This window comes from Oryctolagus cuniculus, chromosome 7 (genome assembly GCF_964237555.1).
Source record: "Oryctolagus cuniculus chromosome 7, mOryCun1.1, whole genome shotgun sequence".
In the NCBI taxonomy this organism is placed as follows: domain Eukaryota; kingdom Metazoa; phylum Chordata; class Mammalia; order Lagomorpha; family Leporidae; genus Oryctolagus; species Oryctolagus cuniculus.
The window spans coordinates 59,822,129-59,846,924 of NC_091438.1; the positions used below are offsets into that span (position 1 = coordinate 59,822,129).

Below are 24,796 nucleotides of genomic sequence, written 5' to 3' on the forward strand. Positions count from 1 at the left end.
ACTGGTGTTGTGGTATAACAGGTAAAGCCGCCTCTTGTGGCACCAGCATCCCATATGGGCACCAGTTTTGAGTCCCAGCTGCTCCACTTCTGATCCAGCTCCCTGCTAATGACCTGGGAAAGCAGCAGCAGATGGCACAAGTGCTTGGGCACTTGCACCCACATGGGAGACCCAGAAGAAGCTCCTGGCTCTTGGCTTCAGACCAGCCTAACTCAGGCCATTGTAACCCTTGGGTAGTGAACCAGCATATGGAATATCTCTCTCTCTCTCTCATTTTCAAATAAGTAAATAAATATTTTTAAAAGACTATACTGGTTTGAAAGAAGGTGAAACAGAGGAGATATGGCTGTAGTTTAAAGATAGAACAAGGTGACTTGCAGAAGTTTGATGTAGAAAGCGGGAGAATGAAGGGTCGAGAAAAGCTCCAAATCTATTTACTGAGATTAGGATGATGCCAGAAGTTGGATGGATGAGAAACAGATGATTCATGTTAGATATGTCAGGTTTTTTAAAAGATTTATTTATTTATTTGAAAGTCAGAGTACACAGAGAGAGGAGAGGCACAGAGAGAGAGAGAGAGAGGCCTTCCATCCGATGGTTCACTCCCCAATTGGCCGGAGCTGTGCCAATCCTAAGCCAGGAGCCTGGAGCTTCCTCCAGGTCTCCCACGTGGGTGCAGGGGCCCAAGGACTTGGGCCATCTTCCACTGCTTTCCCAGACCATAGCAGAAAGCTGGATCCAAAGTGGAGCAGCTGGGACTCGAACCGGCGCCCATATGGGATGCCAGCGCTTCAGGCCAGGGCGTTAACCCACTGCATCACATCTCTGGCCCCAGATATGTCAGTTTTTGTTTTGTTTGTTTGTTTGTTTGTTTGACAGGCAGAGTGGACAGTGAGAGAGAGAGACAGAGAGAAAGGTCTTCCTTTGCCATTGGTACACCCTCCAATGGCCGCCGTGGCCGGCGCGCTGCGGCCAGCACACTGCGCTGATCTGAAGGCAGGAGCCAGGTACTTATCCTGGTCTCCCATGATGTGCAGGTCCCAAGCACTTGGGCCATCCTCCACTGCACTCCCTGGCCACAGCAGAGAGCTGGCCTGGAAGAGGGGCAACCGGGACAGAATCCGGCGCCCCAACCAGGACTAGAACCCGGTGTGCCGGCGCTGCAAGGCGGAGGATTAGCCTAGTGAGCCGCAGCGCCGGCCCCAGATATGTCAGTTTTTAATGCCTATTAGACATCTGAATGAGACACAGGGAGGTAGTTAGATACCTAAGATTGGAGTTTAGGAAAGAAGTTGAGGCTAAGAGATAGCTTTGGAGTCATGAGATTGTACAAGAGATTTACAGCATGAAACTGAATGAGATCACCAAGGGAGCAAGTGCAGATTGAAGAGTAGGAAGTCAAGGGCTGTGCCCAGGCTATGCCCACATGAAACTCAGGGAAGCTGGCAGCAACCTGCAGAGGAGACTGAGAAGGAGTAAGTAGTCGGCACAGGTAGCAGGAGCCTAGTATCTGCAGCTATTGTCTGTGTGTCCCTGCTGCCGTATTGGTCACATCAGTGCCGCACCTTGCCTCAGAGTGATGTTATCTAAAGCTTACGAAGGGTGGCTGCAGGATCTGGAAAGAGGAGAAATTCTTCCAGACAAATGTCGTCATCAGACCTGAAGAAGAGCAGAATTAAGGAATCATGCACTCAGTTACATAGCGATAAAAGGTAGTGCAATAAAAGAGGAAGGCTCTTAACCAGCGAAAAGTAAGGACAAGAAAACATTCTCCAGGTATAAAAGGAAAAAGAGGAGGAAGAAGGGAAAAAGTTTAGCCACTTCTGCCCCTTGTAGCACCTGCTTCCACCCAGCTAAATGACAGAAGAATAAGAGACAATGACAACAGGAGCATTTTTAAGTGTTGTCTTTATTTTTAAAGCTCAGCAATAATCATAAATTAGGGTGTCTCATTTGATGGAAGGATAAAAAGTCACTCTTGATCATGGCAGGCATAATTAAAAAGAGTCCTGTTGGGAGTTACATTTTGTAACTAGCTTGCCCCTCTGCCTTGCATCCTGAAGGCACGCAGGGAAGTGCAAATGCTTGGCACGGGTGTTAGATTCACGGAGTCTGGAAGACACCCCTGAGGACTGTGATGGGCAGATGTTGAGACATCCCTCACACGGAGGTAACCCTCCAGGTACAAAGGCAACGGCTGTGTCTGCACCAGGCAAGATGTAGATCAAATATCCAAACAATTCATGTGCAGCCACCTGGAAGATGACAAGATGTGACAATTTTGCTAAAGTATCCTTGAGGAACAGCAGAAACTGCAGGGCCAAATTCACAACCTCAGAGTCCACAGAGATGGAGGGAGACAACAGCTGAGACCTTAAATTACTTGGAGGTTCTTCCTGAGAAATCCACAGGCTATATTTACAGCATCCGTGTGTAACAAAGAGAGCCACCTTTCACTGAGCACTTGTGGGCACTGACTAAACAAACTCTGCATGAACTCTTGTTTGATTCCAGCAGCAACCTTGTGAAGTTTGGGTGCTATTTTTACTCCCTTTTACAAATGAGGTTTAAAAGGAATCAATTGACCTTCCTACACACCTACTAAGCAGCTAAGGTAGAGCCTTGACCCTGAGGCTGGCTACCTGTACAGTCCACACTTGTAATCCCATATCATGGCTTCCTTTCTGGGGGTTCTCTTCTTTATGGCCATCCTTGTCCACTTTTGTCCTCATTACCAGTAAGGCTTCAGACTCCACTTCCCTTGTGATCAAGGTACAGTGACAGGCACATGGTAGGTGCTCATAGATACTTCCTGAGTTAAGCACCTGGGATCAGTTTTCAATTGGCTTCTCCAACAAAGAAGGAGAGTGAGGAAGCTCAATTACAAGATGGAGTGGAGTCTGGCGCCACGGCTCAATAGGCTAATCCTCCGCCTGTGGCACCGGCACACCGGGTTCTAGTCCCGGTCGGGGCGCCGGATTCTGTCCCGTTTGCTCCTCGTCCAGTGCAGCTCTCTGCTGTGGCCTGGGAGTGCAGTGGAGGATGGCCCAAGTGCTTGGGCCCTGCACCCCATGGGAGACCAGGATAAGCACCTGGCTCCTGGCTCCTGGCTCCAGATCAGCGCAGTGTGCTGGCCACAGCGCGCCAGCCGCAGCGGCCATTGGGGGTGAACCAACGGGAAAAAAAGACCTTTCTCTTTCTCTATGTCTCTCTCTCTCACTGTCCACTCTGCCTGTCAAAAATAAAATAAAATAAAAAAAGAGGAAATGGAGAGGCAGGGAACCCGAAGCCCCAGTGACCTGGGGTGAGATCCATTTCCACACGACTCTGAGGAACATGAAAAGCAGACCCATTTGCTCTTGATCCATCCCTGTGCTCCTGTCCTTGTCCTTTTTCTCAGCCCAGCATCTGATTCATGTGACAATTCCCATTTTATCCACAATGTTGTGTCAACATGGTATCAAAACAACTGGTGAAGTAAATATGCGGTGTCAGGCAATCACCCAGGCCCTTACTTGTCTTACACTTTATCGTCTATAACTCTTGCATAATATTGAATAGGCCTGACCCAGGGAGAAAGACTTAGTCAAAATTTCTTTTGTCCAGAACATGGGCATCTACATGATAACTTAGGAATGCCCGCTAATCACATTTTTTTAATGATAAAGCAAGAATCCTGGCAATTCCTCCTCCAGAGGCGTTACTATCTCAACACAAGAGATATCAAACAGATTATATCTATGCCAAAGACATATTTTCAAAGCCAGAATTCTAGACACATTGTTAGGCAAAAAGATTTTTAAGCTGCTTTCATAGCCAAAATACAGCTTGAAGATGTAGTGTAAATGACAAAACACTAGAATTTCAGGGGATATTTTAATGGTTTATGGAAACTGTGAAAGAATAGCTGATATTGGGATAGTACCAGAAAATCTAAGAACGTGATCATGCTATCAACATACTAGGCTATTCTTGGAAGACATATTGCCCAACCATTCTGTTGGCCTAAAGTTCAGCATCAAATTCTTTAACAGCAGATCTATGAATAATCTTTAAGCCTCAGGTCTATGGCCTGAATTTAGATCAATATCTTAGGGTCCAAGTACTAGAAGTTGCCAAAAATTTAAGGATCTTCTTTCTCTAAAAATGATTCTTTTTTCCTGAAGCTGTCCAGTGACTCAGGGTGTCAGCACCAAGGACAGAGCCCACTTAATCCAAGAGTGCTGTCCAGTTTCTCAACTCTGCAGCCAAGAAATGTTTGTGAGTTCACAATGGAGCTACAGAATATAAGTAGCTCAACATTTTCCTTTGATAGATGAACAGTCTGGGTCCCTGAAAGACCAAATGACCCACTTCACATGCCAGAGCCACCCAACACGAGAACTCAGGCCTTCTAACTCCCAGCTCTGCATGCTTCATCTGAAACATGTCGAGACCTGAAATTACATCAAAATCATTTCCTGATTTTTCTGCATAAAGCTTCCTGGAGTTTTCAGGACTCAGTCAATGTTAGAACCAAAATTAAACATGTTTGAGGGGAGAAATAAAGTAGAAAATATAAAGGAGAGAGAAATCTTCATGGCTCTTCAGTTAGGAAAGCCTTTTTTTTTTTTTTTTTTAATTATCTCCTGGGAGCATGACCAGTTGGAAAGAGAGTACAGGTAATGAAGCACGAGTAAGTGAATTGCTCTTGCCAGAATCACAGCTTGTGGAGAACGGATGGCAGAAGGAAAGCCCCAAACAGCCAAACCCAGGACTGAGGGGTAGAGTGCACATACCATTCCCCACTCTCAAATCCCAGCTGGCCCGCAGCACATGTTGGGACTCTAATGAATGCACACAACACCAGGTTCTTGGGTTAAGCCCAGGCACAGCTCCTGTCCTTGGAGATGCACTCGGGCCAACATGCCTGAGTCATCAGCCACACCACAGTGAGAACAAATCTGGGCTCTCCCATATGGGAAACCTCCCATCTGGAGGATTCAGGGGACTGTGTGGATTTAGGCAATTTATATGAATCCTCCGAGTCTGAGTGTCCACCTTTATAAAGCAAGAAGGTTGGAGTGGATGATTGGAGGATTTTTTTTCTGAAGCAACATCCCAGGATTATCTTTCTAGGTGAGATACAAAGGACTGGAAAGATACCATTAGGTAGTGAGTCTCTGGCTCTGCAGGTCAAGTACAATGACTCCTTCCCCCAACTTTTCCTACCAATCAACAGTAGTTATAAACCTGGGATTACCTGAGACTCATATGCCTGTATAGTAATATTAACTATAGAAATGCAAAAAGCATGGATATTAATATAGGGAAGGTTACATGAGTCCAGTCGGTGGGACATCTGAAGACAACTTTTATTCTGATGAGCTGGCCACCAGCAAGAGTCTAGCCCTCATCTTTGCAAACTAATAAGCTCAAAATCTAGCAGGATTCCCTAGTAAAATTTGGTCAGATTTGGGGACACCAGTGCACACTAACAAAGCTTGCTTAGAGACCAATGAATAAGACCAGAATGTCAATTAAGTGAACTAAGAAATATATCTGTCAAATGGATTAGAAATTTTTTCAAGCTGACCCCAACCTTTACATGGGAGCCAAATTATAGAATCATGGAGAAAGTGGCCCAGAGGAGTTCATTAATTCACTGGCTTGCTTAATGACACAGGCTCTACCAGCCTGTTGTGCCCATTTCCACAGTGCAGATTTGATTGTCAGCAGATTGCCAGGTGAGCTGCACCTGGATGAGGCTTTGATGGGCTCAGTTGCTTTCACACCAATGTTCCCCTTCCTTTTGCTGCAATTTCTCTTCCAGATGACATGTCCTTTGTGTGTGTATATACCCTCTGTTTGTCATAGAGTCTCTTTGCCTTGTTGGCATTCTCTTTCTTATCTCTGTGTCTCTGCTCTGATCAGCCACAGAATGGTCAATAATTTGACTATTACTTTCCTGCCAAGTTTGAGCACCAAAGGATGGATGCTGTAGGAGTTACCTATTGTAACATCACAGGCCACCTGCAAGCTTGCAGTGATGTAGGATTTCTTGTGCATCTCTGGACCAGCTGATGTTGGCCAGGCCTGCTCCTGTGTCCAAGAGCCTGCCTGGTGTCATCTGATCCAAGCCACAAGGGAGGCTGGGAAATGTGGTCTTTGTTCTTGCAACATCGTGCCTAGCCAAGATTATGTTACTGAGAAAGAAGGGCGAACTGATATTCAGAGACAACAGTTTTGCCCTGTGGCAGATGGTGAGTCATTGAAGAATTTTGAAGATGGGAATGAAAGATCTGATTTGCATACTGGAACAATCACATGCTGTGTGGAGCAAATATTGAAAGTGATTGCTAGTTCCCTGGTCTCTGCTGTGGAAATACCAGGTCAAGGGGTTTGCGCCATGAGTCGAGGGGTGAGCGGGTGACTACAGGGTTAGCATCATTTGTTCCAAGAGTGAGGGGAGGATACTTCTCCAGCCCTTCCCCCAGCTGAGCCAGCCACATTTAGAATAAGGATGTCTGTTAAGACATGACTCAACTTGTTGAGAACACCGCAGTTGTTTGCTTTGTACTCTTATTTTTCACAATTTTCCCATCGTGAATGTGTATTTCTTTTCAGATGGGAGGAAAAGAAAATCAAAAACAGAAAACCAAAAGCCCAAGATGCTGCCTTGCTAGGTCTCCCGTGGAAAAGGGGGAGGACTCCTGGCCAGAGAGGAAGGAAGCTCCCTAGCTCCTGTCAATCAACCCCTGCAGGAGTGTTCAGATAGAGGAGCCCCCTCCCCCCACCAAAGGGTACCTACCACAGCCAACAGATTTGGCTATGGGCCTGTGCATGCTCCCTGCATCCCATTGGCCAGCACTGGGCTCAGCCCTGTCCCACACTCCAAGATTCGGTTAATTTCATCAAAGGCTGCTCAGGTGCCTTCTGTGCACCAGGAGCCGCAGATACAAAACTAAGGAAGCCTTGGCCAGTGGCCTGGAGGAGCTCACAGAGAGAGACCTATTAGGACTGGCCTGCTCTGGCAGTGGGAAGCTGGCTAGAGCTGAATGTTCATGCTCCTCTGGCAGATGGAGATGGAGGGGTCTGGGCCAGAAAGGAACGCCTGCGGGGACAGAGCTGAGAAGGGAGCTCAGATTCTGTTACCACCCCCACCTCCTGGGAGAAGCCCAAGTAGAGATAAACAGAGCGTTGGCCCTGCCTGAGGACAGAGCGCCCAAATGTGCCTGTGCCTAAAGCACCCTCCCTTTCCCTCTGTGGCAGGTAGGGGTGCTGGCCTGCAACCTTGCTCATCACCGCAGTGTTAGGAGAGGGAGTGCGGACTGCCCTACAAGCCTGGTGCACTGTGTGGCAGTTTTTGTTACAACGCCCCCTCCAGGAGGCTGGTGGGAATGCATCCCTCCAAAAGCCTCCTTGGAGCTGGGACCCCTGCTCCCCACTCTACCACCTGGAAAAGTTGCCATCTGGTCAGTGGGTTTCTCTGCAAGGGTCAGAGAGGGAGGCTGGGCCTGCTGAAGGGACCGAGCGCCCATCTGCCCTCATCAGACCAGGACCTGAGCCAGGCAGAACCTGATCCAATATGGTTTTTTCCAACCCAGTTTGCTTAAAGTCAGTATCACCTGAAACCCAAGACTTCTGTGCGTCCATGAGGACTCCTAGGCAGCCTGACAGCCCCGCCTCCCTGCAGCCTTTAGAAATCAACCTCAACAGCCAGGAGGCGCCATCACCCCCAGCCGGCAGCCAGGCCCTCGCGGCCTGAGACTCAGACACCACTCAGGAAAAGTCCCAGGGCATCAATATTTCATGCCGCTGGAGCTGTCTTTGTTTTTATGCAAATGGCTTGGCTGCCAGATGGGCAAAGCCTGGCAGCGTCACCCATCGCCAGGTTGGTCCCTCCTCACAGCCTCGCCGGCTGCCAGGGCCCCGCGGGCTGGCCTCAGCTGCGGCCCGTCCTCTCACTCGGTCTGCACACGGAGGCACAGCCCTGCCCTCCAGACTGTGGGGGCTGCAGGGGAAGCCAGGGGCCAGGTGCTTGCTCCAGGGGGACTCGCAGATCGAAGGACTTCATGGGGAGATGTGAGGCAAGCTCTTCACTTCAGAACAAGCCGCTTCTATCTGAACCCACAAAGACATCACATGGACAGCACAGCAGGGGTGTCATTCCCAGGGTGCAGAGGCTCAGAGAGGCTCAAGGAATTGCCCAAGGTCATCCTGCCAGTTGAGAAGTGGGACTGGTCCACGTGTCCCCGAGGGCTCCGAGAGCTCACCTCAAATCTACTAATGCTGGGAGCCGTGAGCTCTGACAAGAGGTCCCGGGGGACTGAAAAGGGACAATGAGATGGAGGGGCTGGGACCACTGGGCTCTGCCCTCCTGCCCAGCAGGCCCATGATCGGCACCGTCCCCAGGGTCGACAGTCCCCTTCCCCATAGCTGGACCATTTGACCCTACTGGCAGCTTCAGCTAGGTCCCACTAACCCCCTCCTGGTTCCCGGAGTCTGAACCCATGTCTGGGAGCCTTGCTAGCAGCCAATTCCTCCAGCTTAGGCCTTGGCCTTGCTTACGCCAGAAACTGTGCCCTTGGGATCAGATGTGGGTGACACCCCATGTGGATGCACGTGTGCCAGGGTTCCACCGTGTCTCTGGGCTCCTCCCTGTGGGAACACCTGGTCACCTATAACCAGCCCCCAACACCGACTCCTTAGCTAAAGTTGCACACCTTGTGGGATCCTCAGTCTGCTGCCCTTCCCAAAGCCACTGCTTGCTGACACCATACCAGTCCATGTGCTTGTCCTACCAGCCACCTCCAGTCTGCCCCACCTGCCTCCATTACCCTGACCATGCAGGGAGTGGCAGGAGCCCAGCACCAACACTTGGTTCTGCCTGGTCCATTGCACACCCCCAGGATTCTAGGTAAACTGTGATGAGAGGAGTAATGATGCATGGTGGGGGACAACAGCCCCACACCACAGCAGGGCCAGAGACTGCAGAGATTGGCTGATTCCCTTGTGATGTCACCAGGCTGGAGACAGCTGAGCCAATGGCTGTTGTGGGGCAGCCCTGCAGAGAGAAATCGAGAGACCTGGGTGATGTTGGGCAAGTCACAGACCTCTGTGCCTATACAAGTTGAGTTGAGATCTGTGGCTATGAGGCTCCCCTCTAAGACCTTGCACCTCTAACAGGTGGCCTCTATTCCTAACTGCTCTCTTTCCCCTTTTATCTCTCCCCCAGGATGAGGTTGGAGTGGCTGCAATAACTGCCTATGGTCAAGGTGACAGTGGCCCAGTGACCTGTGCACAAGTCGCCAACTGCTATGCAGAGCCTGGACAGTTGTCAGTGTGAAAAATGCATCATCCTCACTGAGCAGGAGCGATGGAAAACCACGCCTGACACCTTCCAATTCCAGAATTCCAAGTGTAGGATTCTGGGTCTCAAAGAAGATGCAGGAGCAAGGTCCCACATCTTGTGGCTGCATTGTTCCATCAACCTTTCTATCACAGTAACCTATTGATGTGAAAGGCAAGCTCCCCTTCAGAGTTAAGGAACCAAGATTCAGAAAAGTTAAGGCTATGCCACTGGAATGTGAACCCTTATCTAAGACCAGAGCAGCCTCCGATTCACAATGCTGTGTGGATGAGATCCTGCTGTCAGGCAGACGAGACAGCCCTGAGCTCAGAATTTGCCAGATACATGGGCTTTTAGGAAGAGAACCTGCCTGCAGGGACTGGCATTGCGGCACAGCAGGTTAAGCCACCGCCTGCAAAGCCAACATCCTTATCAGAACACCAGTCAGGGTCTTGGCTGCTCTGCTTGCAGTCCAGCTCCCTGCTGATGTGCCTGGGAGACAGCGGAAGATGGCCCAAGTGCTTGGACCCCTGCCAACCAAATGGGAACACTGAATGGTGTTCCAGGCACCTGGCTTCAGCCTGGCCCAGCCCTGGCCATTGCAGCCATTTGGGGGAGTGAACCAGCAAGTGGAAGGTCCCTCTCTTTCTCTCTTTCTGTCTCTGTTACTCTGCCTTTAAAATGGATAAAACCTGAAGAAGGAGGAGGAGAGAAGCTGCTTGCACCTCTAACGTGGTGAGGGGCCGGGAGAGGGTCAGGCCAGCACAGCCTGGAGCAGCGGTGGCAGCAGAGGCAGTGAGCATTCAGACCTGCCGGTAGTTTGTCCCCTCCCCATGCAGAAGCAGCTGCTTGTTCACGCCCCGCCTCTGGCTCACTCTCCCTCTGTCTTCAGGCTGCCTCTCTCTGCCCACCAAGCGCAGCCCCAGAGTGTCCAGTTGGAGGGAGGGAGGCTCGCCTGAGGTGTGCACAGCTCTGCTGGTCCTTTTGCTGCAGAACCTGGAGGACAGGGGTGTGGGTCGGAAGGGCAAGCCCAGCGGAAGCCTGAGAGGCCCCGGGATCTGATAGCAGAGTTCGTCTTTCAGGGCTCAGCGTCCGATTGGTCAGGAGGCCCACCCTGGGCCCCTGGCCCTGCTCCCTGGGCGGTGGTGGTAAGAGATCCAGAGGTCAGAGTGGAGAGCAAGGCGATCAGGTTCTTGGCCAAGGGCCAACATGAACAGTGGCCCTCAGCCTGCACGCCGGGGGAAGAGGCCAGAGGACATACCTAGGTGTGGGCCAGGGAGGACCACAGAGATCAGTCTTCAGTGGGGTGTTACTGAAAATAGTAGCTCCTGCAGCTGCTACGCATCAGACTGTGACCTGGGGAGCTGAGGGGGTTCCCAGGAGCACAAAGCCAAGAGCCACAAAGGCAGAGCTCAGGAGCCCACCCCACTCCTAATCCAAGTCCAGCAGCTTCTCTTTGATCTGGCCAAATACCAGACTTTCCTGCACAATTTCTTTTTTTTTTTTTCTTAAGATTTATTTATATACTTGGTTCCGGTCCAGGTCTCCCTCTGCGCTGTGTGGAGGCAGTGTAGGGTCCGAGGCGGGCAGGGCAGGATGATCACGGACGTGCAGCTCGCCATCTTCGCCAACATGCTGGGCGTGTCGCTCTTCCTGCTCGTCGTTCTCTATCACTACGTGGCCGTCAACAACCCCAAGAAGCAAGAATGAAAGTGGCGCTTTCTCCACCCTCAGGGCTCCAGGACATAGTCTGAGGCCACATGGAGGGTGTGAGGGGCCTCCACACTTCATCCCTCTGCCCATCACAGCATGCAAAGCAACTACACCTGGAGTTTTCCAAACAACTTTTATTTCCTCAAAGTCTTCCTTAACCCTATGGAACAAGAAGCTGCCACTGACTAGGGCCCAGTGTTAGGGGCTGCTTTCCCCCACTTCTCCCCAATGCCCCTCCAATATAAAAATATAGTTATATTTAAAAAAAAGATTTATTTATATACTTGAAAGGCAGAGTTACAGAGAGCCAGAGGCAGAAGCAGAGAGAGAGAGAAAGAAGTCTTCCATCTGCTGGTTCACTCCCCAGATGGCCACAACGGCCAGAGCTGCCCCGATCCGAAGCCAGGAGCCAGGAGCTTCTTCAAGGTCTCCCACGTGGATGTAGGGGCCCAATTACTTAAGCCATCTTCTACTGCTTTCCCAGGCCACAGCAGAGAGCTGGGACTCAAACCGGCACCCATATAGGATGCTGGCACTGCAGGTGGCAGCTTTTACATGCTAAGCCACAGCACGGACCCCACACCATTTCCTTTGAAGAAAAGGTTGTGATTTTCGGGGCCAGCGCTGTGGCATAGCGGGTTTGAGTCCCAGCTGCTCCACTTCCGATCCAACTCTCTACTATGGCCTGAGAAAGCAGTGGAAGATGGCCCAAGTCCTTGGGCCCCTGCACCCGCGTGGGAGTTCTGGAAGAAGCTCCTGGCTCCTGACTTCGGATCGGCGCACCTCCAGCCATTGCAGCCAGTTGGTGAGTGAGCCAGCGGATGGAAGACCTCTCTCTCTCTCTCTCTCTCTGTAACTTTCTCTCTGACTTTTAAATAAATAAATACATTTTAAAAAAAGATTGTGAAGCTCTTGTTGATGGTGATGGTGATGGTGATGATGGCGGCTCTGCCTGGGATTGTAAGTGGCCTGGATTTCAGGCTGGTCGCCCAGCCTCAGGCTCCGCTGACTGAGAAAGCCGCCAGCAGGCACCCCAGCTGGGGAACAGCCCACACCAGCTTCCCCAGCCTGTCGAGGCCCCGCCTCTTCCCATCAGCCCACACTCTAGTCCAGAGAGACGGCTCTCCCGGATGTCCACACCACCGCTCCCACAGGCCTCCTCTCACTGGGCAGCTGTCCTCGCACCTGTGCTTCTCAGCAGGGAGGACTTTTCCTTTCCCGCAAATGCTGCCTCCCTGGGGGATCCCTGCCTGATTTCCTCCTGCAGAGTAAGTCCCCCTCCACACACTCACACACACATCACACACACAGATACACACAGACACACTTCACTCACACAGACACATCACATCACACACACACACAAACAGATCACACACAGACACAACACACATATGCAAACACATCACACACACAAACACATCACACCCACAAACACATCATACACAGAGACACACACATCACACACAATAACACACATACAAACACATCACACACGCATCACATACACACACAGACACACTTCACACACACATCATACACATCACACACAAACAGATCACACACAGATACAACACACATGTACAAACACATCACACACACAAACACATCACACACACAAACACATCATACACAGAGACACACACATCACACACATACAAACACATCACACATGCATCACATACACTTACAGACACACTTCACACACACATCATACACATCACACAAACAGATCACACACAGATACAACACACATGTACAAAGACATCACACACACAAACACATCATACCCAGAGACACACATCACACACATACAAACACATCACACATGCATCACGAGCCCGGAGCTTGAGTCTGCAAGTCTCAATACACATTTCAGCTTCTGCCAACTCAGGAGCACCATGACCTTGAGCAAGCAAACCTCGCTGCTCAGTTCCCCCGTCTATAAATTCAGATAACAATGGCCCCCACTCCTGTTGCTGGGAAGGTTAAATGGGGTAACATAGGCAAAGCACCAGACCTCAGCATACCATAGGCACTCAATAATTGTTTGCTGCACTGAATATCATCATTCAGTGAGTTCTGAAACCAATTCCAGGTTCCATTTCCTGTACCTTTTCTCCACCAAGACTTTTGCACTCACGGCTCAAAAATTTGCATTTTCTTTGCTAAATGACCCTTCTGACAAGATTGGCAGGTTCCTGTGCCAATGAAAATAGGGAAGAGAAGCAATGTCCAGCAGAGGAAATAAACAAGAAAGGTGTTGGGGCCCACACTGGAACACAGCAGGTTAGGAAACCACCTGCGACACCAGCATTCTGTATGAGCACCAGTTCAAGTCCGGTTGCTCCGCTTCTGATCCAGCTCCCTGTTAATGCACCTAGGAAGGCAGCAGAAGATGACCCAAGTACGTGGGCCTCTGCCACCCTTGCTCCTGGCTTCAGCCTGGCCCAGGCTAGGCCACTGTGGCCATTTGTGGAGTAAACCAGTGGATGGAAGATCTGTCTTTCGCTCAGTCTCTCCCTCACTCTATGTAACTCTGACTTCCAAATAAGTAAATAAATCTTTTTTAGAAGGCAGTAGAGAACGGCTTCTCACCCAGCCTTCTAGGTCTTGTGCTGTTTGATTGTGACCCCTCATTGGTGCCTGACATCTCTGCTGGCTGTCAGACTGCCTATCAGAGGGAGCAGTCCTCTTCCAGGGCACCCTGGCCCCCTCCCCATGCACAGCAGGAAAGGCCCCCATAGCCCCCAGAGCTTGCTCCTGTTGTGGGCTCTTTCCCAAGCAGTGCACCTGCTGTTGCCTTCTTGCTAGGCCTCCCTCTGCACTGTGAACCCATTGAAGAGCATGCATCTGTGTCCCGCTCTCCATAACCTGTGCACCAAGTACAGCTTTTGTGCCCAATAACCAGTGAAATAAATATTTTATTTTGTTATTTTTTAAGATTTATTTATTTATTTGAGGGAGAGAGAATCTTTCATCCACTGGTTCACTCCCCAAATTTACTTAAATTGGTGCCCATAGGGGATGCCAGCATTGCAGGTGGTGGCTTAACTTGCTGCACCACAATGCTGGCCCCATAAAGAACATTTTAAGCATTTAGCACACCCCTGGAGATGCTGAGAAGCTCAGCAGCCCTATTCCTCCTTGCTCTTAATCTAGGATCCAGGTCTCTAGAAGCCACCTAGGGAGAAGAATGGCTGAGCCCCAGTATCCTCCAGAGAAAAGCAGGTGAGCCCCAGCCAGATGGAGCCCAGCTACCCAGGTGAAAGGAGGTGCCCCATGCCCCCAGGCAGGCTGCTCCTGTGCCTGGATTCAGCTGGGAGTAGAGAAGGGGCCCAGTGCGGCCGGGGCAGGGAATGTTTGCTCTGCATATTTGTTCCTAGCTTGCTGCTGACACTGCAGTGCCCACCACTCAAGACCCAGCTGTTCTGGCCAGGGACTGGGTACTTCTGTCCCAGGCCAAGTAAACCCCTTGGTGCCCAGGAAGTCGGACAACTAAGCCCCAGGATAGCAGCCTGCAGGTCAAAGTTGGTGACTAGTTGTTGAGCCTTGCTTATTGCAGTATAAAGACCATTTCCTGTTGGCTCAAAACAAGACAGCTTTTTAGCTGTGGTCATTTACAAGGTATTCCCCGCCCCCAACCTCTTCTGCTTCTTCCCAAGTTACCTGTGCATCTACATCTGCTTTCTCTTCAAGGGAAAAAAAAGCCTTCAAGAACCCAAGAGCATCTTGGGGAGATTCTGGAAGATTCAGCCAATCTGGGATTGCTTGCATCTGCTGAGCACTTAGCTCTGTCAAACTAGGGCAGCCAGGGTGGCGACAGTGGGGAAGGGGGTAGCGGGTAAAGCTGCTGCCTGCAGTGCCGGCATCCCATGTGGCCACCAGTTAGGGTCCTGGCTGCCCCACTTCTGATCCGGCTCTCTGCTATGGCCTGGGAAAACAGTAGAGGGCGGCTCAAGTCCTTGGGCCCCTGCACCTGTGTGGGAGACACAGAAAGAATCCCCTAGCTCCTAGCTTCAGATCAATTCAACTCTGGCCATTGCAGCTGTCTGGGGAGTGAACCAGCAGATGGAAGACCTCTCCCTCTCTCTCTCTCTCTCTCTTCCTCTGCCTCTCTGTAGCTCTGCCTTTCAAATAAATAAATAAATCTTAAAAAAAAAAAACTAGGGCAGCTGTTCCACTCCTGCCCATTTGCTCAAAGGAACCTGAAGCATAAATCCATGCACAGATTAGGAGAGAAGCATCCAGAGCAACTTTATTTGTAACAAACACGAGAAACAACCAAATATCCATCAACAAATTGAGGTATAAGTAATTTGTGTAATAGCCATACAATGGAATACTAAACAGCATTAAAAAAGAAATGAACTATTGATATAGGCAACAGCATGGGTGAATCTTCAAATAATTATGTTGAGTAAAAGAAACCAGGCCAAAGATAATATATAACTTATGATTCCATTTCTAGACAGTTCTAGAAAATTCCAACTAATCTGTAATGACAGAAAACAGGTCTGTAATTAACTGGCAATTAGCATGGGAAAAGGGGGTAAGAATTTTAAAGGAACTAAAAGAAACATTTTAAAAATTTACTTATTTGTTTTCACTTTACTTGAAAGGCAAAGAGACAGACAGAGATTCTTCCATGTACTGGTTCACTCTCCAAATGCCCACAACAGCCAGGGCTGGGCCAGGCTGCAGCCAGGAGTAGGAACTCCTGCCAGGTGCAGCAGGCTAAGCCACCACCTGCAATGCTAGCATTCCATATGGGTGCCAGTTCAAGCCCCAGCTAATGTGCCGGGAAAGCTGTAGAAGATAGCCCGAGTGCTTCGGCCCCTGCCACCCACGTGTAAGACTGGATGGAGTTCCTGGCTCCTGGCTTCAGCCTAGCCCAGTGCAGGCTGTCACTGGCATTTGGGGAGTGAAAAAGCAAATGGAAGATTCTCATTAATCCTCTCTCCCTCCCTCTCTCTGTCTTCCTCCCTCCCTTCCTTTTTTCCTCCTTCCCTCCTCTCTCACTCTGCCTTTCAAATAAATAAAATAAACTTTTTAAAAAATGAGGAAGATTTATTTTATTTATTTGAAAGGCAGAGTGACAGAGAGAAGGAGAGACAGAAAGAGAGATCGTCCATCCTCTGGTTCACTCACCAATGGCCACAACAGCCAGGGTTGGGCCAAGCTAAAGCCAGGAGACTGAAACTGCATCTGAGTCTCCCACGTGGTACAGGGGCCCAAGTACTTGGGTCATCTTCTGCTGCTTTCATAGGCACATTAGCAGGGAGCTGGATTGGAAGTGGAGCAGCAGGGATTCAAACTAGTGTCCATATGAAATATTAGCATCACAGGCAGCAGCTTTACCTGCTATGCCACAGCACCAGCCCCTAAAATAAATCTTTTTTAAAAAATTCAACACTGGGCCTTCTGACTCTGCTGTAGTTTTATTTCACCTCTCTGCCTTTCCTTCTTGCTACTACCAAAGAGAGTCCCTCAGAAGGGCGAGGGCAGGAAGCTGGGGCAGTTCCATGGCTCTGTGGCAGGGTGAGAGAGAACCTTTCCTACAGGCAATGAGCTGGGCCCATTGTGAGAACCTCAATGCCACGTTCCTTCACTGAGGGGCCCAGGAAAAGCATGCCTGACTTGCTTACCCATTTATCGCAAGATCTGCTATGAGCTGGGGCCAATCGTGGGGGTACCCAAGCCCAATATCACCCCCACTGTCCACCTGTTATCACAGCTACAGGCAGCATTGTGAGTCAGGAGCTAATTCAGCCTCCGGTCAATATCCGATCCGTGCACCTTCACCCAGGAGATTGGAGGTCGTCCCTTCCTGAGTTCACTTTGCCCAGTTTGACCCTGCAACCCTGCCCACCAGCCACTGCTGGGTTCTCTCTCTCTCTCTCTCTCTCTCCCCCTCTCTCTCACTCCCTGCCCCCCACCAAGCTTCCACCGAAGACAGAGGCAGCCAGGCGATCCTGTTTCACTGGAGGGTAGGATTTCTGAATCCCAGGCATCAGCTGAGCAGCCTTCTTCCTTCCAGTCCTCCGTGCACCGGGGACCAGCCGCGCCCCTCCACCATGGACAGCTGCCCCGGCTGACGCACCCGTGGGAGGCTCACATCGGCTGCAGAGGATTCACCTTCTCTTCCAGTGCTCCTGCTGGTGAGTTCCGAGCCACGTTGCTTCCTCTGCCCCACGCCTGGATCTCGGCAGCTGGGTCTTCACTGCCACAGCAGAGCGCCCCAAGCATCCTCCTCCTGGAATTCCTGAAGCCCACAGGGAATTTCAGCCGCATGTCTGGCAACAATCATAAGCCAGCCCGTCTGGCTCAGGTCCCAGCAAGGCTCTCAGGGAGGCACAGGGCCATTGTGGCCCACGTGCCCAGCTCTTTTAGCTCTGGGTCTTCCAAGAACACCAGCTTCAGTCTGGGCTTTGTTCTTCCACCAGAAGAAAGCATAGCTGCACCCCCACAACCCCACCACTAGCCCCAGGTCTGCCCCAGAAATTCCGCCGTTGCCTTGGGATTGAAGGAGGCCCCCGAGCCCCATTCTCAGTCCTCTGCTCGATGGCCCACATAAAAGCCAATGGAGGCACAGTCCTAGAAGCCAGAGGCAGCAAAACGCTAGCCAGGAGAACAGACAACGGCCTCTGTGGCATTTGCTCAGGCGCACAGGCAGCCCCCACTGCCCACCCACACCCCCGCACAGGCAGATGCCTGCAGTTCCACCATCGGCACCGTGTTCCCTGGCTCCTGCCTTTGTCTAGCAATCAGCTCGTTATTCACCAAATATTTGCCGAGGTTCCTCTCTGTGCAGGGTGATGCACTAGGTCCTGGCATGAGACACAGATGGGAACCCTTCTGCCACCGCTTCTCTGGAGACCTTATCATTATCCCTGCTTCACAGAGGAGGGAGTTGGTGCCTTACTAGAAGGTTAAGTCACTTGCCCAAGGTCGTACAACTTCATAAATCCTGGACCAAAATGATGATGGGCTGGTTCTCCAGAGAGGTGGCCCCAGGAAAGCAACTCAGGTTTGGGGTGCTTGTAGAAACGACAGGCTGGCATTTGTCATTCTGCTCTTCAGTGTCAATACCTGGCCACAGGACATGACTGCCTGGCCCTGAACTGCTTGTGTGGAGAAAAGCGGGGGAGAAAGAAGGAGAGGTGGGTGCCTGCCAGGGGGAACAGGGACCACATGCGTTCCCTCTTCCAGCTTCCTGATGGATGCTACATGTGTCCCAGACCCCAGAAGTGGCTGCAGGGATCAGATGAGGTCCGCATCCCACAACAAGGGAGAGGAGAGGCACACATGGTGGGGGTAGACAGAAAAGACTGGAGAGGCCATGGCAGTAATTGGGAAGGAGGCGACATCTGTACAGGCTGGTGGGGGAGAGGGGAAGAAGGCGAGAGGAGGGCAAGGAGAGAGGACTTCACGGTGGTGTGTGACCATCTGGGAGAAGGAGGCCTTTACCTGAGCAGAGAATCAGACACTGTGAAGCCTTACAGTCACAGGTGCAAAGGAAGACACGGTTAGGCCCCCTGAAACCTGGCCGAGGCAGGACAAGTCTTCTTTGGGTAGCCACACGCCAGTAGTGCCTTCTGTACAGCGCTTGCCATGGTCTGGTGCTGTCCCACTGGTTCCACGTCCACTCCTCCACTCATCTTGACAGCCCTAGGATGTAGGTAGTCTCCCCATGTTACAGATGAAGAAACTGAGGCACAGAGACGAAGCGTCTTGCTCAGGGCCACAGTTGGGCACACAGTGGGGATTGCAGACCTGGGCCTGCTGGCTCCAAGAGCCACACTTTCATCACCACAGTGAGGATGGCATGGGGAGGAGAGGTGGGGACCAGGCGAGTTCAGGGTGCACCCCCAGCCTTGGGTGGGACTGCTGGCAGCAGCAGGGGTGGAAGGTGGCAGGGGGCATTGGGCTTAGAATCAGACACAGAAGGGCCAGGCCTGTGCACTGCCACCTTCTGTCTTCACTGCTCTGGGCCACAGATTCCTCATCTGTAAAAGGGGACAGTAACAGCCGTCTGTCCATCCCCTGGATCTATGCTGACATTCAAACGAAAACGCGAGCATGAAAACAGCTTATAGGTCGTGGGGTTGACAGATGAGGCAGGACACGAGATCTAGATGGTGGAGGAGCCACGCGTGTCTTTTTTTAAAAAAGATTTATTATTTATTTTAAAAGGCAGAAAGAGAGAAAGAGAGACAGAGAGAGATTTATTGTCCATCTGCTGGCTCACTCCCCTAACAGCTGTAATGGCTGGAGCTAGGCCAGACCAAAGACTGGAGCCAGGAATTCCAGGAATTCCATTTGGGTCTCCCATGTGGGTGCAGAGGCCCAAGGACTTGGGCCATCTTCTGCTGCTTTCCCAGGCCATTAGCAGGGAGCAGGATTGGAAGTGGAGCAGCCAGGACTCAAACTGGTGCTCATATGGGAAGCTATGTCAAAAATGGCAGCTTTACTCACTGTGCCACAGCACCGGCCCTGCCATGGGCATCGTGCACCTGCACTCCAGAAAGCTCTTCATCGGGTGGCAGGTTCAGCCCCAGCCTGCAAGATGCCACCTTCCTGTGTGGTTTCTTTTCTTTATTTTTAAGATTTATTTATTTATTTGAAAGGCAAAGTTACAGAGAGGCTGAGGCGGGGTGGGGTGGGGGGGTGGCTTCCATCTTCTGGTTCATTCCCCAAATGGCCTCAACAGCCGGAGGAGCTGGGCCAATCCAAAACCAGGAGCCAGGAGCTTCTTCCGGGTCACCCACGTGGGTGCAGGGTCCCAAGGCCTTGGGCCATCCTCTACTGCTTTCCCAGGCCATAGCAGAGAGCTAGACGGGAAGTAGAACAACAGGGACTAGAACCGGTGCCCATATGGGATGCTGGTGCTTCAGGCCAGGGCGTTAACCTGCTGCACTGCCCCACCTACCCTCCCCGTTTTTTTGTTTTTTTTTTTTTTTTTTTTTTTTTTGACAGATAGAGTTAGACAGTGAGAGAGAGAGAGAGAGAGAGAGAGAAAGGTCTTCCTTTCGTTGGTTCACCCCCAATGGCCGCTATGGCCAGAGCTATGCCAATCAGAAGCCAGAAGCCAGGTGCCTCTTCCTGGTCTCCCAAGCACTTGGGCCAACCTCCACTGCACTCCTGGGCCACAGCAGAGAGCTAGACTGGAAGAGAAGCAATTGGGACTAGAACCCAGCACCCATATGGGATGCCGGTGCCACAGGCGGAGGATTAACCTAGTGAGCCAGCCGGCCCCCATGTGGTTTTATGAGCACTGACATCTGTTTCTCACTTGTGTCTCAGACCCAGTCACTCAACACAGCTGGCTTAAGGGCCCCCTCCCTGTACAAGGTGCCAGGTGTTGGTGGGAGGGGCAGGTGTTGAAACTAAAATTTAGGAAGCTCAAGTGACTTCCCCAACACTCCACAATTAGTGAGAGGCAGAGGCAAAACTGGAACTCATGTCTAGAGATTGCACACATCTTGCCTTTCCCAGATAATAAATGGGCTTTATAAAAACTGATGGCTGAGGCCAAGGTGGGCAAGAGTGGAGGGTTAAATAGAGAGGCTCCTATTTTATGGATTTTTAAATATTTCAAGTTAATATTAATTATACCTGTTTCTGGGGTACAGTGTGACATTTTAGCACCTGTACGTGACACGTACTGCTCAAAACAGAGTCATCTGTATTGGGCATTGCTATGGTTGGAGACTTGGAGTTTCTTCTTTCTAAAATATTTTAGCTTTTATTGAAAATCATCTCTTTTTCTTTTCCCGGGAATGGCTAAACACAAACCCACATTTTCTGGAAATGGGCGGAAGAGGGTTTGCAGGAAGCTGCCTGTCCCCACCCTGTACATGCAGCCGAGCCAAGCTGGACAAGAGGGAGGTGGGGCAGGGGGGAGGCTCCAACAAGCCCCTTGGGGAGCAGCGGCAGGGCACAGAGCAGAAAGGCTGGAAGTAGGACCTGGGAGAGGACGCCTGGCTCAGCCTCCGCGCTCTCTGCTGCCCCTCCTGGCTCTGTACCTCCAAGGACTGCACAGGTACAGCTCACAAGTAGGAGCCAGCCCCAAACCACAGCGAGGCTCCCCAATTCCGGGCACCCAGAGGTGTCTCCGTGACAGGCTCGTGCAGAAGCTGCATAGGTGAAGGTATAGGCACAGGTGGAACCAGCCCCCCAAGCACTGCCACACGTGAGCAGAGCCCGCAGGAGGCACCAGCCCTGGGACTTCGGTATCACCCTCCAGGGACCTCGTGGCTGTCACCATCAGAAGCAGCTGCTTTGCTCTCTCTGGGATCCCAAGGAAGGGGACATGGGGCCTCCCGGGTGCACAGAAACAAGAGGTGCATGAGCCCTGCCTCCCAGCTGACTTCCAGAGCATGGGTGTTTCCCCCATGTGGACAGGGAGCTCTTCCAGTCCTGGAAGTTCAATCGCAAGCCCTTGCACTCCCGCTGGAGTGAATTAGCCCGTGATCATTCTTTTCAGCATCACTCCGCCGCTGCTGCTGCTGCTGCTGCTGAGGTTTTAAAGGGAAGAGCTGTTGCCCGCATCACTCCATCCCTTTAGGAAGATCTAGCTTTGTCCTTGAGCAGACTCCACAGGGAGAGTGACAGGCTACCCACGCGGTGCCCGTCGCCACTCTCACCAGGAAGGGAGCCACGTGACCAGCTGTCTGAGCCCCCGCCAGCCCTCTCTGTGTGCTTCCATCACTCCGAGTAACAGAACATTCTCCTGTTCCAAGAGGCGAGAGACGACGTGCAAGAAGGGGGTGTCGGGGCACACCTGGCACAGAACATCTGTGCACTGTGGGTGGCTGCTGGGGGTGCAAGTGCAGACAAGGACGTCTGCTCATGTGTGTCTAGGTGTTTGCACATGAGGATGTGTGTGTGTGTGTGTGTTCAGTCTGTGGCTACTGGTGTGAGAGGACACGCACAGTTATGTCACACAGCTGTGTGTGTGTGTGTGCGTGTGTGAGTGTATCTGGGTGTGTGTCTCGGGCTCAGCCCCTGACTGACAGAATGATTCTGATTGAGGATCACACACGGAGTGGATCTGTGGCTGTGGGGACTACAGGACAGAGCGTGTCAGGTTTGGGTCACAGCTTCACGACTTGGAGGCCACTCATTCGTGTGTTTCCACCTTTCTTCATGTGTTAAGTAGGGATGATTGTCGCTGCCCACCTTAGGGGACATCGTGAGGCTAGAGTCCCATGTGAAATGCAGAGCAGGTGAGTGGAACTAACCGGGGCGGGGGGGGGGGGCGCTGAGTCAGCATAGGGGGAGGCAGCTTCACCACAGGCAGACAGCCTTAAGGCACAGGCCACCGAAGTCATTCCCCAGCCTCTGACGGCCCCAGGACATCTGCCCCTGTGGTCTCCCTCCCCACCCCCACCATCACGCCCACCCCAGCAGGCTTGGCTTCGGAAGGTACAGCCCCTGAAAGGACCCGGCTGCCACAGCAGTGAGTGCAACACACATGTTTTACCAGTAGCAGGGGCCAGCCAGTGGATCCCGGGCCCAGCGATGATGCTCCTGGCGTGTGTGCTGCACGCTCCCTCCATGCCCTCACTTCCTTACCCGACTGCTCAGCAGGCACTGACAAGGCCACTTTAAAGATGAGAAGCCCTACGACAAGGGAATCACACAGATGCCAGGCGTCCAAGCCAGAGCCTGGCCAGGGCTGGCCAGGGATCCATCCTGGGGATGAATCTGAGGTTCCCGGGGCCCCTGCCACCCCCAGCCTGCCGCCCACTGGGACCAGGTCGCTGGAAGGATGCAGCTCTCAGCTCCAAGCCCTACCCCTCTGTTTCCAGAGCTGCCGTTTCCACCCTCTGCCTTAGCGCAGAAAGCCTCCGGGAGCTGAGTGCCTGTGGTGACCTCCCCACAGGGACAGGCGCTCTGGAGGGAGGTGGAGCCAGGGAGTCTTTTCCAGGACTGCAGGGAAACTGAATCCCTGGGAGAGGCAGAGAGGCTGGGCCTGGGGGTTCACAGAAGCCCAGAGATGGGACAGACTGAAGGAGGGGAGGAGACTAGGAAGGGCAGCTCTAAGAGCCACCGTGAGGGACGGCAGGACCTCAGCACCTCAGGCCTGGCTGGCCCTGGGAAGTGACTAAGACACTTGGAAGAAGCCGGCCAGACGCGCCCAGAGCAGACCAGGGTTCCTCCAGCAGGACAATAGCGCCCTCTTCTGCCCAGACACAATCAGCGCCCAGGTCAGCCTTCCGCGCCCCGCCTTCCTTCCATCCTCCCGGCATCGCTTAACCGGAGGAGTGGGAGCCTACCCCGCGCCAAACCCACCTGCCCAGACCCTTGTCCCCGCACCTGCTGCCGGCCCTGCGACGTCTGAGGTCTCCCGCGACGCAGCCCAGCGCTCCCGGTCGCCGTCCCCGGGCGCCGCGGGCCCTGAGGGGCATCGTTCAAGCACTCGCCGGCTCAGGGACAGCTGCTGCCTCACCTGAGAGTGTGGGAGGTGTTGGGGTTGCTAGGCAACCGACGGCGACCTACGGGGCGAGACCAAGGGCGGGGCTCCGCGGAGCTCTGTGCCCTTGAGGACGCAGACCCACAGTCGGAAAATGTCTGTTTCGGGGAGAGCCTGCCTGCAGGAAGTGCCTGGTCTGGTTGCGGCAGAGATCACCCGCACCGCAGAGCCTCTTCCGCGGCTGACCTGAAGCGCTGGAGGGCGGGGGCAGCCGGGGTCTCAGGCCTGAGCGAGGTGTGCAGGGGAAGAGCAGCCCCGTCTGTGGAACGCCCACCCCGTGCGGGCACCACGCTCTGCACGATGCGCGGCGCCTCATTCCTCCCCGCTGGGACCCCCAAGGACAGGTGCGATTAGCCCCATCCAGCAGGGAGCAGCTGAGCTACCAGGCCTGATCTCCTGGCCCAGGTCATGGCACCTGAATGGATAAAAGCGGGCACGGGACTGAAGGAGCTCTGAGCTTAGCCCGTGGCTCCCCACGGGCCTCGGCTCCCACGCAGGGACCCCGAGATCCAGGGGACAGGTCCTGGGCCAGGAGGCTGCAGCCGAACTCGTGTCAGGGCTCTTGAGAACGTCATTTGACCCTTGTGACTCAGTTTCCCTATTTGTAAAACAGGTTCTAACTTCACCCAGTTATTGTCATCTAGTGAGATGAGAGAATCTGAAATCATTTTGAAAAGCTCACAGCACTGCACCCTACAGGACCGCCTGGTCACAGCACTGCACCCTGCAGGGTAACCCGGTCACCTCCTAATGGAACAGTGGAACAGCCCAAGGCCTTGACAATGATAGCTTTTGCTTCAGAAGTGCTCCCCTACCTCTCTCCCACCGTCAGCCCCAGCCTGCCTTGCCTCAGTGATCTTTAATTGAAATGTAAGCTAGGCCAGCACCGCGGCTCACTAGGCTAATCCTCCGCCTGCGGCGCCAGCACCCCAGGTTCTAGTCCTGGCTGAGGTGCCGGATTCTGTCCCGGTTGATCCTCTTCCAGTCCAGTTCTTTGCTGTGGCCCGGGAAGGCAGTGGAGGATGGCCCAAGTGCTTGGGCCCTGCACCCACATGGAAGACCAGGAGGAAGCACCTGGTTCCTGGCTTCAGATCGGCGCAGCTCACCATCCATAGCGGCCATTTGGGGGGTGAACCAACAGAAGGAAGACCTTTCTTTCTGTCTCTCTCTCTCTCTTTCTCACTAACTCTGCCTGTCAAAAAAAAATGTAAGCTAATGTGAACCTGAGACACACACACACACACACACACACATACACACACACAATCATT

At 52.3% G+C, this 24,796-nt stretch overlaps 1 protein-coding gene and 1 long non-coding RNA gene across 2 annotated transcripts; one reads left to right on the top strand and one right to left on the bottom strand.

Annotated features, from left to right (window-relative positions):
- Window positions 1-1,254: 1,254 nt before the first annotated feature.
- On the bottom strand, window positions 1,255-23,684 carry LOC127493412 (uncharacterized). Its single transcript, XR_007923512.2, has 3 exons — window positions 23,369-23,684; window positions 22,533-22,672; window positions 1,255-2,255 (listed from the first exon to the last, which is right to left on the bottom strand). It is a non-coding gene; the product is annotated as an uncharacterized lncRNA (long non-coding RNA).
- Window positions 10,865-11,212, top strand: LOC108177690 (dolichyl-diphosphooligosaccharide--protein glycosyltransferase subunit 4). The gene has a single exon (XM_017346007.3). The coding sequence runs from the start codon at window positions 10,928-10,930 to the stop codon at window positions 11,039-11,041; it is 114 nt and encodes a 37-aa protein (XP_017201496.1). The 5' UTR covers window positions 10,865-10,927; the 3' UTR covers window positions 11,042-11,212.
- Window positions 23,685-24,796: the final 1,112 nt, after the last annotated feature.